Genomic DNA, 12,884 nt, shown 5'->3' on the forward strand with positions numbered 1-12,884 from the left:
TGCAACCTCCACCTCCAGGGTTCAAGTGATTCTCCTGCCTCAGCCTCCTGAGTAGCTGGTACTACAGGCACGTGCTTACCACGCCGGCTAATTTTTTGTAGTTTTAGTAGAGACAGGGTTTCACCGTGTTAGCCAGGATGGTCCTAATCTTCTGACCTTGTGATCTGCCCACCTCGGCCTCCTAAAGTGCTGGGATTACAGGTGTGAGCCACCATGCCTGGCCCAAAAACATTTTTTAAAAACAAGCCTGAGTGAGAGCAACAGGGCTAACCTCCCAGCTTCTATAAAGCATACATGGGGCCTTGGCTTAGATAAACCCTGAAGGACAGACCAAGCCCCTCCAGACACGCAGCTCTGGAGGACTGAGACAGTAGCACCCTGGCAGGGAACATCTTTCTCACAGACTGGCAGTGGCGCCATAGCACAGGGACCTCTCTCCAGTGCTTTGCAGGCAACAAGAATGGAAGAATGGAAGTTGAAATTATCCCCAAATACATGGGACACTGTCTGTGGCTCCCGGAAACGCTGATGGGGTGGTAGAGCAAGGACGTAGGAGTACTGCAAGAGGATGAGGTTCTGTATGCGATCAGAACCTCATTTAAAAAACTTTAAAATTAGTTTAATTTATGTAAACTCACCCATATATACAGGTGGGTGAGAACTACAGAAATTCAGGTTACTTTAGAAATGAGTATTTGTAAAATATTTATCTAATTTTCCAAGAGATATATTCCACACTAAAATAGAAAGTCTATTGAATAGATCCTAGTAGCCTAATAAACAAGTTCATGTGTCTTATCCTAAAGATGCACAATCCCTTGCTCCCCTCTTGGCTTCAGAAGCGTTTTACTTACAGTTAAACCATATTCATTTTTCTTTACATCCAGCTTGTGGCTACTCATACCTAGAAACCCTGGGCTGACAAACAGCAGGACTGGCAAGTGCTTAGAGTAGCTGCTGAGTGCTGGCTAGCTGCAGGGGCAAAGCAGGCATACCTCACACACCTAGCTGCCTTCTCCCAAAGCAGCACCTGGGCTGACAGGCCCACCAACATACATGCAAACCTGCTGGGATTTCTGGAAAGTTCCACCATACTTACAAAAACTACAGAAGCAGTCCAGGAGTAGTGGCTCATGCCTGTAATCCCAGCACTTTCTGTGGCCGAGGGGCATGGATTGCCTGAGGTCAGGAGTTCGAGACCAGACTGGCCAACATGGCAAAACCCTGCCTCTACTAAAACTACAAAAATTAGCCGGGCGTGATGGCGGGCGCCTGTAGTGTCAGCTACTTGGGAGGCTGAAGCAGGAGAATCACTTGAACCCGGGAGGCGGAGGTTGCAGTGAGCCAAGAATGCACCACTGCACTCCAGCATGGGTGACAGAGCCAGACTCCGTCTCAAAACACTATAGAAGCACACACTCCTAGACTAAAGCAGGGTGTGACTTAGACCTAAATCCTCAGGCTATTCAGGAGGGCCCCTGCGAAGGGCTGCCTACCTACCTGTCATCCCCATTCAACCAAACAACCTAGGTGGGATAGGTGACCTACAGCTGTGAAGGATAAAAATACAGGTTCTGAGTTTGCAATTTTTTCTTTCAAAAGTACAGCTGCAATGTTAAAAATGCTGGCAAGGTGGTATGCAATTGTTTCAATACTAACAGCCTTCCACAGACACTGTTCATTTTCTGTGTCCTGAACCCTTGGCACCAAACTTGCTGCGTCACCTTTCTAGCACAACCATGTGTACCATTCTGACTATAAAGAATTCTACATTTTAAGGAATCTAGGGCACTTCCCATCCCCAAAATGATATGGTTGGGAAACAAAGCCTAAGATATTTTTAGGGAGGCAACAGTCAATTACCATGACCAATGTGACATAGTGTGCTTCAAAAACAAAAGCAGCTTAAGACTCAGAAGTGCGAAATAAATCCCCTGGGAACGGCCAGAATTAAGAAGGCTCCAAGTAGAATATTCAACTTGGGAGACGTTCCTACATCTGCTGTTATATACTGTGGGATCCTTTGGTTTGGGGTTGAATTTATTGTTTAAAAGAAAAGTTAGGGCCCTCCTGAGAATATTCTTGAACCTATCTGTAATGATAACTAATGAAAATCGTATCAAAGTCTCACTCACTCCTGAAAGTACTGCCTGTTGTCTCCGTTCACAAAAACACAGCTTCATTAACGCTCACTTTTCATCATTGCAGCTACACCGTATTTCTCTCTCTCTCTCTCTCTCTCTCTTTCTCTCTTTTTTTTTTCAAGACAGAGTCTCACTCTATCACCCAGGCTGGAGTGCAGTGGCGTGATCTTGGCTCACTGTAACCTCCATCTCCCGGGTTTGAACAATTCTCCTGCCTTGGCCTCCCAAAGTGCTGGGATTACAGGCATGAGCCACTGCACTCGGCCCAGCATTTCTCCTTTTAAGTCCATCCCAATCACATAGCCATTCAATGTTTCAAAGCACAGCTCTGATGCTATCACTCCTGGGCTCAGAAAATGCCAACAGTCACCACGCCTGAAGACTAAAATTCAGTTCTATTCCCCGGCATTTCCACGGCCTGGCCAACACTACCTTTCCAATCCCAGCTCCTATGAGTCATCTCATATACTCACTGGTAACTCAAATCACAAGTGGTACATGTACTCTGGACCCATTTTGTTGTTTTTTAAAAATTAGAAGAACACATATTGCTTCCTTTAGACGATTTTGCTAAATTCAAATACAAACTTGTTGGCCGGGGGAGGTGGCTCACGCCTGTAATCCCAGCACTTTGAGAGGCTGAGGCGGGTGGATCACCTGAAGTCAGGAGTTCAAGACCAGCCTGGCTAACATGGTGAAACCCCATCTCTACTAAAAATTATAAAAATTAGCCGGGTGTGGTGGCGGGTGCCTATAATCCCAGCGACTCCGGAGGCTGACGCAGGAGAATCGCTTGAACCCAAGAGGCAGAAGTTGCAGTGAGCCAAGACCGTGCCACTGCACTCCAGCCTGGGCAACAAGAGCAACACTCCATCTCAAAAAAACAAACAGCAAACAAACAAATACACATTTTTGTCATTTCCTAGGTACACTTGATTAGCACTGTTTTCTGTCCCAGGCCTAATTATGTATTGTACCTTCACACTTTGAAGTTATCACTATTCATCTACAACTTCATCTTATGCTGACTAATCTTAATAGTTCTATCATGACAGATGATACAGAAAATAATTTTCCTTTATGTGTAATCACTGTTCACATACCAAGATTATATGTATCAAAAACTTCTCCTTTTGAATACATGTGTGTATGTGCCTATATGTGTGTCAAATATATCTGGAATAAACACAAACTATTAATAGTGGCTGCCTAGAGGGAAGATGTTTTCTCACTGTATACCTTTCTGCATGCTTTTTTAAAATCATATGATTGTGCAACCTATGGAAAAAATTAAATTAAAAAATAATGAATTTAAGTCAGGCGAGGTGACTCACACCTGTAATCCCAGCACTTTGGGAGGCCAAGATGGGTGGATAACTTGAGCTCAGAAGTTCGAGACCAGCCTGGGCAACATAGCGAAACCCCATCTCTACCGAAAATACAAAAATTAGCTGGGTGTGGTGGTGCACACCTGTGGTCCCAGCTACTCAGGAAGCTGAGGCAGGAGGTGGGAGGATGGCTTGAGCCGGGGAGGAGGAGATCGCAGTGAGCCAAGATGGCACCACTGCCCTCCAATCTGGGCGAAAGAGCCAGATCTTGTATGAATTTAAATGAAAAATATTTAATTTAAATGAAAATGAAAAATTTTCATTTTTAATTTAAATGAAATTTAATGAAATGCAATTTAATGAAATGAAATGAATTTAAATGAAAAAAATGAACTTAATGTAAAACAACACTTATACCACAGAGAGGATTTAAAGTTTTCAAAAAGCCACCTTCCTCAAAAGTATTTTTCTCAGTGGCCGCCATGACTTAAATTCCCCAGTTAAAATACAAAAGAATATTCTGAAGACAGTAAATATATTGCATGCCATTATCCATAATCAAATGACTGAGGATTAGTTTATCACATTAGCACAAGAAAGGAAAAAGTCACAAAGAGGCTGTATGTAGTCTCCCTAATTCCCGTTTCTTTTCCTTTTCCCCTCGAGTAACTAAATGAGTTTGTTTTACTCAAAGAACATTTGTATTAGTAAAAGAACTCATTTAGGAATCCTAGTCGTCTGACCCAAGCGAACTGGAGCAGTAGATTGCTGTGTGAATGTGTTTACTGTCTGTCTCTACAAACATCTGGTCTCCCACCCAGGCCTCCCTGTGGGTTGAATCTACTGGGCTGGAGAGGGCAGGGAAGGGAATACTCTTGTGTATCTTGGAATCCTCCCCAACACCCAAAACAGTGCCATGTGCTTACAGAAAGCATTATTCCAGTTCTTAATGCCACCTATTGCAAAGCTCTGACCCTTCTCTAGGAAACTGTGGTTGAAATTTCAGACCTAAAAATGTCAGTTGGATACTTAAAATTGTTCTTCTAAAAATCCATCTATTGAGCACACACTTTGTGTCTGACACTGGCACTCAGCAACTAACTAGACAACAAAATTACCTCACAAGGTCAGAATATGAGGTAGGTGGCAGACATTCAGTAAATGCTTATTAATCCGATTTGATGAACTTGTTAAACTACTTTCTGGCTAAACTTTTAAGTCTTTCATTAATGCTTTCTTCACATGGCAGTGGCCTTTAGTTTCCAATATTCTACTAAGAACTCAACTTTTTATTTTTATTTTTTTAAGGTACAAGGTCTCACTCTATATGGCGGTGTGATCATGGCTCACTGCAGCCTCAAACTCCTGGGCTCAAGCGATCCTCCCGCCTCAGTCTCCCAAGTAGCTGGGGACTGCAGATGTGCACCACCACTCCCAGCTAATTTTTTTTCTTTGTCATTTTTTTTTGGTAGAGATGGAGTTTTTCTATGTTGACCAGGCTGATCTCCAACTCCTGGCATCAAACATTCCTCCCATTTTGGTCTCCTAAGGCACTGGGATTAAAAGTGTGTGTCACCACACCCAGCACACCCAACTTCTGTGGACTTCTTGTATCAGCCCTCCAATCCTCATTAGCAACTGCCTATTTATTTTTGAACTCAGGGGACATAAAGAAAGAAGTCTCTAAGGGCTGAGCATGTTGGCAGGTAGATGAACTTGCCCTACAGGGAGAGTCTGCTAAAGGGGAGGTAACAGGCTATATTTGCATTTCTAAAGGGGAAGTGGGGAACTGGGGGAAAAAGAAGAGAGAGAAAAATAATTAAACCATCTCTTAGGAAAGTGGGGGTACTCAGTTAAACTATGGTCAGGTCACTGAACTGCAGCCTGAGCAATAGAGCGAGACCTTGTCTTTAAAAAAAAAAAAAAAAAGATCTAATAAACCCTAGAGTAAAAGAGAAAAATCTGCATTAGACTACACCACAGAAAAACTGACAGTTACTCTCTTTTACCTTCCTACCATCAAAACCTAAGAAATGGTGTCCTCTTTTCCATTATGAGAAGATACACTTCGAACTGCTGATCTTGTGATGATAACAAGGTTTTCTGAACTATGGATTCATTCTTGCCCTATTTCTCTTGCTGTTGTTTTGGCTGGATCAAGTGCTGAGGTCAAATAACTGTGGCTAGTAAACATGAGGTTCAGACCCAGGTGAGTTAACTGGCCTGGCAGAAAATCAAACAACCTTGGACACGGGACACCACACTGCGACAACCCACACAACAAAGCTGGACTCACAACTGTCAACACCAAGAGAAGGCCGGCCCTAGAGCATCACAGTTCCACGCTGCTCACCTGTAACAAAAGTCCAAGTTTTTCTAAACTGGGGTCCAGATATCATCTGTCAAGACTTTAGCATCAACCTTCTTGACCTTCATAAAAGCTTCTGTGCTATCTGAAGGTACCACGGAAGTCTGGGATGAAATTTCTGATATGAAAATTATTTTTAGAACTTTAATCGACAGTGATTCTCATCCAAGTAAATCAAAATCCATGCACATAGGAGATGCTCAATAGATACAAGATCAACTGGAAGGGAAAAGCACTAAGTTAGTGATCACAAATGGACATAACTTTCGTCATCATCATCAGCGAACGCTTCTTGAGCTCCTACTAGGTATAAGCGATAACAAAAGGTGTCAATCACAGGTCCTAACCACAGGCAGTTTACAATGGATAACTATTACCCTATGAAGTATACAGAAGCATTTGAAAACCTCTAGACATAAAATCACCTTTCCCTTTTCAGTGAGGCTTCCCTAGTTACCTATGTTTAACAGTGTATGCATTTTTTTCCTCTACCAAAAGAAGTCAAGAAGAAAAAACAAGGGAAGGGAGGGATACAGAGCTAGAAGGACTGATCCCAGTGTCTGACATGTATAGCTCACACTAGGAGAACTCAAAATATGTAAGAATAAATGAGGATTCTCTTCTTCACGCTGAATCCAAATTTGTACAGTAGTCACCGTTATTCTAAGGAGCTCCATTTGGTTCACTGCTAAACAGCCTCCCCCTCCACATATGTTAGCTGACCTGTGTGGTCCAGCTCGCACAGCACTGACTGTAGATATTTTATACTACACCACATGCTTCTGCTTCCCACTCTTCCATTCATAAAGAAGAGAACATTTAAAAAGCACACACAGCCAGGCACGGTGGCTCATGCCTATAATTCTAGCCCTTTGGGAGGCTGAGGCAGGAGGATCACTTGAGGACCCTGTCTCTACAAAAAATTAGCCGGGCATGGTGGCTTGCACAACAGAGCAGACCCTGTCTCAAAGCAAAAAAAAAAAAGCAAATTACACAAATTATTGGAAAAACAGCACTAGAGGCTTGAGTAAACAGTACCAGTACTACAAAGAAAATAGAATTTCATGCGAATGACATGTATTTCAGTTCTAAGCAATACATAACTCAGAATGTAATTTCCTAATGTACTTAAAATTTTCTTTTAGTTTTTTGTTTTTTTTAAAGAGACAGGGTTAGGCCAGGCAGAGTGGCTATTGCCTGTAATCCTAACACTTTTGGAGGCTGAGGAGGGAGAATCATTTGAGTCAGGAGTTCAAGACCAGCCTTGGCAACATGGTGAACCTGTGCCCGGCCCCTAACGCACTTAATGTCTTATTTAAGGCTATTTTAGGAATTCAAGGACAAAAATAATTACCAATATTCCTTTTCCTTATATTATACTTCACCTCTTCTATTACCTGAAATCTTCCGGTAGTGTTCATGAGAGATTTATACATGCTGCATTTTCTCTGTCACCTTTAAAATACTATTTTCTCCAACTCCTCTACTAAACAATCTTTCTAGATGATAATCCAAGTTTTACCTACCCAGAGGTGCCAGTGAGCTGGGAGATCTGGGGGAATGCATTTTCCAGGAAACAGATTGCTAACCCACAACAGGAGGCTTTCAATGCCCTGGGAGATGGACTGTAATACCAGGACTTTTATCTTAACCTAACCCTCTAAACTTCTTCCCCCACCTACTAGTCCCTCTTGTCTCTTAACTCTTAATCACTGTTTGTTTCAGAAACATTTATCACTATCCCACAGTATTTATTTGCTGCCTGCTCCCCCATAAGATCTCCAGAGAGCAGGATATTTACGTGTCTTGTTGATTCAACCTCAGCTTCCAAAACAGTACCTGGCTCACACAAGAAGCTCAATAAATATTTACTGAATCAATTATAACATCTTACAATACCCAAGAATTAAGTCATATTTTATTGATCAACAAATCAACTAGTAAAATCTTACTTGTCATTGCAGAAAAAAAGCGAGAGGAGAGACACATCTGCTCCCCAACTCCTGCTAAATGAGATATGAAAAACGGATGGCTAAGTGGAGATTTTGTAAGAGAAACAAACGTTACTAATTTTTGAGACCACTTCTAAAAACAGGAGATGCCTGTTCCTTAATATACTGCCTTGTTTATCAGCTTCTGAGTGAAATGTCTGTTACCTACTACAGCCTTCCGCCATTATCTCAGTGCTGCAATCTGAACTAACACTGAGAGTAGTTTGGTGGAGTGTGATGCTTTCTTTTAAAATAAAGGAGTGAGCAGGTCATGTGATAAGCAAAATACAGACCCTGGGGACAATGATCATTAACAAATATTCTCATGAAGTTGAGCCACTGCCATTTCTCTTACCCCAAAGCGCTTGGGCATTTTCAGTGGAATGATGGTATCACTCTGTCGAGCAGTGAATTTTTAAGCTGGGATAGAATAAAGTTCCCTTTAAAGGCTTATGAGAAGGAATGTGAAAGAAAGATAGGGCAGTGGGTTTGGCAACTGAGGATGAGAAGCGCTCATTTAAAATGCTGTGCTTTCCTACATTCCCTAGCCCCAGCCCTAATGTCCCACAGCACGCTGAGGATGGCTTTCTTTTCGGTGCAAACCAGTGATTTCTGGCATCCCCCTTCCAAATCACAGAAGCCGGCGGGGACTGCACTACTCCAATACTTATCAGCATGGTGGAAGGCAGGATGGGGTGGTGGGAAGCGTACGCGGGCTTGAGGGGTGAGGTGCGGGGCCAGTGACCAAAGCAACTTTCCTCATCAGCAAACGGTCATAAAGTTGCCTCCCACCGAGAACGGCCAGAAGAACCAAGTGGATGGCCAGGACCGCGCGCAGAGCCTGCGCGGAGCGAACGCCGTGATTGCCTTCTTACCCTCCCACGGCAAGCGACGCCGAAGGTCCGGGGAGACCGTCAGGGCTGTGACTGAGGATGGTTGTCGAGTGACCACAGAGCCTAGTAAATAACGCGTATCTCCTCCAGCACCGCGGAGCGCGAGCCAGGAGCCCGCCGCACGCGGGGTGCCGGGGCCGCAGCCCAGCCCCACGGCTCCGGGCTTCCCGCTTCGAGAAGGGCACGCCGCGGCCCCCCGGGGCTCGGGGCGCGGGCGCTGGCACCGGAAGCGGGAAGGGCCGGCGGAGCCAGGTGGCCAGGAGTCGGGTACTTACCCACGGCGGGCGGCGGGCGGCTGAGGTCGCGGCCAGCCGGCTCCAGGCGGCGGCGAAGTCAGGCGGCGGGGCGCGCGGGCTCCGGCAGACTAGGGCGAACAGGGTCCCCAGCAGGAAGGCGGCCGCAGCGCAGCTCAGGTACAGGCTGAGCCTGAGCAGGACGGAGCTCAGCCCCGCGGCCCCTGCAGCCTCCCCGCCGCCGGGCCCCAGGAAGGAGAGGGCCACGGCGGCGAGTGCGGCCACCGCCACGGGCCCCCACCAGCTCCGGCCGCCCGGGCCCCCCGGCGCCGCCGCTGCTGCCTCCGCGTCCCCCGGGGACTCCGGCCGCCGCTCGTGCCTGAAGCCCGGGGCAGGACGGCCGCCGGCGCCTGCGGCCCGCGCGGGGCTGAGGCCAGCGCCGCCACTGTCGGTCGCATCGGGGTGCATGCTGCTTCCTGGGCCGCTAAGGACAGGCACATCTCCTGCCCCGCGGTCCCCCGCCGGCGCTCCGGAGGCAGGGGGAGCCCGCGCTCATGCCTCGCCCGCGGTCCACCGAGGGAGCGGCCCCCGCAGACGCCGCCGGGCCCCTCTCGGCGACCCCTCAGCGCCGCTACCAGGCGCTGGGCCCGTAGCTGCCGGGCCGGGCGCAGCCAGGGAGCCCCACCGTGTTGTGACTGAAGCCTGGCCAGCCTGACGCGGGCGGGGCGGGGCCGCCCTGAAGTGCGTGTCGGGCGGGGCCCGGAGCCACGGCGGCAGCTGAGTGACAGCCAGGAGGCGCCCACCCACAGCGCGGGGGCGGGGTCCGGGACTGGGCCCCACGGGGAGGGGGCGCGACCCAGCGCGGCGCACACCGCTCTTTCCCACGCTCCCCTCCGCCTCCACAGGATGCCGTCTGTTCGTGGAAAATTTTGCTGCAGGTGTCAGCGGCGCTGGTAATTCCCCAGCTCAGGTGATCCCGTAATTCTCCCTCTCCGCTCATCACCGGCAGTAACCTCTTCTCTTTGCTTGCAGCCTGCAACATTTCCGCCTGGTCTTCACTCGCTATTTAAATAGGCAGCTGTTCCCAAGCCTGCCTGTCACAGTTTCTAAAGACCTTCCCTTTCCCACCCTGCCGCCTTAAGCAAGGCATCAGACACGTGCGGTGGAGTAAGTGAAGCCTGCAATTCCTAGCTATGGAAAGGTCCACAGAAGTCTGCTGGTGTAACAGGGTGCAGGCAGCTGCCCATCATCACTTTGGTTCCAATTCTGTTTCTTTTTTCCCCCCAACTATTCAGCACAAATGCTATTAGCCACGCAAAAGAACGTGGTCCAAATAATTTTTAGAGTATATATTTGCCTCTTCTTCTGTCATAGTCCCAGCCAGTAATATACAGGTAACGCTTGCTAATTAGATGCCAGTATGCTACTTAAACACTGGCAATTACTGCTAAGACTAATAAAGTAGCAGATGTAGCTTTTACTTTTAGTATTAATTGGTATTCATGGGCATTTCATTCTTTCTTTTTTCTTTTCTTTTTTTGAGACGGAGTCTCTGTTGCCCAGGCTGGAGTGCAGTGGGGCGATCTCTGCTCACTACAATCTCCACCTCCCGGGTTCAAGTCATTCTCCTGGCTCAGCCTCCCGAGTAGCTGGGACTACAGGGGTCCACCACCACACCCAGCTAATTTTTGTATTTTCAGTAGAGACAGGGTTTCACCATGTTGGCCAGGATGGTCTCGATCTCCTGACCTCGTGATCCGCCCACGTCAGCCTCCGAAAGTGCTGGGATTACAAGCATAAGCCACAGCGCCCGGCCTCACTTCATTCTTTCTTAAACCTTCTAAGTCAGAAATGAAGAGTGCCTCATGCTAGATGTGACTTTGCCATGCCAAGGTGATGATCAAAAGAAGTTACCAGCTTCCTTTACTCCTCCTTTTTTAAGAAAATAGGGGCAGGCGCGGTGGCTCACGCCTGTAATCCCAGCACTTTAGGAGGCTGAGGCGGGCAGATCACGAGGTTAGGAGTTCAAGACTACCTGGCCAACATAGTGAAACTTGAACCTGGGAGGTGGAGGTTGCAGTGAGCTGACATCGTGCCATTGCACTCCAGCTTGGGCAACAGAGTGAGACTTCGTCTCAAAAAAGTAAAATAAAATAAATAAAGCAGTATAATTAATTTTGCAGAAGCCCTTTTGCCTCTAAAATAGTTAATTTTCAGCCAACTGGAGCCCCTCAAAGTGTACCCTACAAACCCAAATTATTCAAATAAAGCATAGCGGCTTGTTATCACCAACAACCAAATCTATGTTTTTTGATCATTTACATGCCGAGGACTGTATTCTGAAGGCTTTATGATAAATTTAAATTAATTTTTCAATTTTAGCACTAGCTCATCATAATAGTAACTAACAGCACTTACTGTGTGCCAGATACTATTCTAAGGACCAAACATACTTCATTTAATCTTCATAACAACCCCAACAGATATCTCCATCTACACAGTGGGGAACTGAAGCACAGGAGGTAAGATAACATGCTCAACATCACAAAGCTAATAAATAACAGAACTAGGATTTAGTTGTTACTCCATGTGGTCTAGCTTCAGAGCTTGTGCATTGAATCACTATGCCATGATGCTTCCTAAGAATTCTGTGAGTTAGTCATCTCATATTACAGAAAAAAAAAAAAAAGTTAAATTATTGATCCTGATCTGTATTCTATGCTTAAAAGTGGATAGTTTTGGGCCTGGCATGGTGGCTCATGCCTGTAATCCCAGCACTTTGGGAGGCCGAGGTGGCTGGATTACCTGAGGTCAGGAGTTTGAGACCAGCCTGATCAACATGGCAAAACCCCGTCTGTACTAAAAATACAAAAATTAGCCATGCGTGATGGCGTGCGCCTGTAATCCCAGCTACTTAGGAGGCTGAGGCAGGAGAATCACTTGAACCTGAGATACAAGTTGCAGTAAGCCCAGATGGCGCCAGCACGTCAGCCTGGGGAAGAGAGCAGGACACTGTCTCCAAAAAAAAAAAAGTGGATAGTTTTGTAGCTTTGTGAGAATAGCAGCAACTTAGCCTCCTAACAAATGCTAAGTGATTATAACTTGAACCAACTGGTCTGAAACTTATTGACAGGCCAGGCCTGTAACTCTTAAGACCCTGATCTTTCCAATACACCCACATATGTTATACCCAGGAGTAATGCAGATATGAATAAATGTAAGCCTGGGGTCAGAAAACTTCCTCACAGCACATTTGTATATATTTTTTGGAGAAATGTATTGCGGTTAAATCAGCATTGACACTTTGACATTTGTTTAACAAATGGTAGTCCAGCCTCCACCCTGTGTGGTTTGAGGAACATTGAGAAGTGAGGTAAGATAAGTGTGACAATGGTTAATTTTAGGTGTCAACTTGACTGGATTGGGATTACCTGGAAAACTAACAAAGGATTATTTCTGGGTGTGTCTATGAGGGTGTTTCCCAAGAAGATTGCCCCTGGGTTAGTGGACTGAGTGGGGAAGATCCACCCTTGATGTGGGCAACCATCCAATCAGCTGTGGCCCAGAAAGAACAAAAAGGTGGTTTCCTCTGTGCCCTGGAGCTGGGATACACTCTTCTCCCATCCCTGGACAGCAGAACTCCAGGCTTTCTGGCGTTGAGACTCCAGGTTACACTAGCAGCCTCCTGTGTTCTCAGGCCTACCGCCTCAGAGTTATGCCATCCGATTCCCTGGTTCTGAGGCCTTCAGAGTTGAACTGAGCCATACTACCAGCTTTTCCAGGCTCTCCAGCTGGCGAAGGGTGTATGTATCATCAGAGTTCTCAGCCTCCATAATCACGTAAGCCAATTTCTCCAATACATTCCTTCTCATATATCTATCTATATCCTTTTGGTTCTGTCTCTCTGGAGAACATTAATACATCTTC

General features: G+C 46.4%; 1 protein-coding gene across 11 annotated transcripts in view; it reads right to left on the reverse strand.

Annotated features, from left to right (window-relative positions):
• The window catches only part of LOC105466567 (sorting nexin 25), a 149,420-nt gene that overhangs the window by 134,015 nt on the left and 2,521 nt on the right, over positions 1-12,884 (reverse strand). For 8 of the 11 annotated variants that reach the window (XM_071092742.1, XM_011715598.3, XM_071092746.1 and 5 more), the window contains exon 1: positions 9,000-9,655. The exons of 1 other annotated variant lie outside the window; for it this stretch is intronic. In XM_071092742.1, coding sequence (XP_070948843.1) covers positions 9,000-9,425 — 426 coding nt within the window. In that variant the 5' untranslated portion in view covers positions 9,426-9,655. Of the gene's footprint in view, positions 1-5,825; positions 7,805-8,999; positions 9,656-12,884 lie in introns of those variants that run through there. 2 more of the 11 variants (XM_071092744.1, XM_011715600.3) reach the window with 2 other exon arrangements.

This window comes from Macaca nemestrina, chromosome 3 (assembly GCF_043159975.1).
Source record: "Macaca nemestrina isolate mMacNem1 chromosome 3, mMacNem.hap1, whole genome shotgun sequence".
NCBI classification, from domain to species: Eukaryota; Metazoa; Chordata; class Mammalia; order Primates; family Cercopithecidae; genus Macaca; species Macaca nemestrina.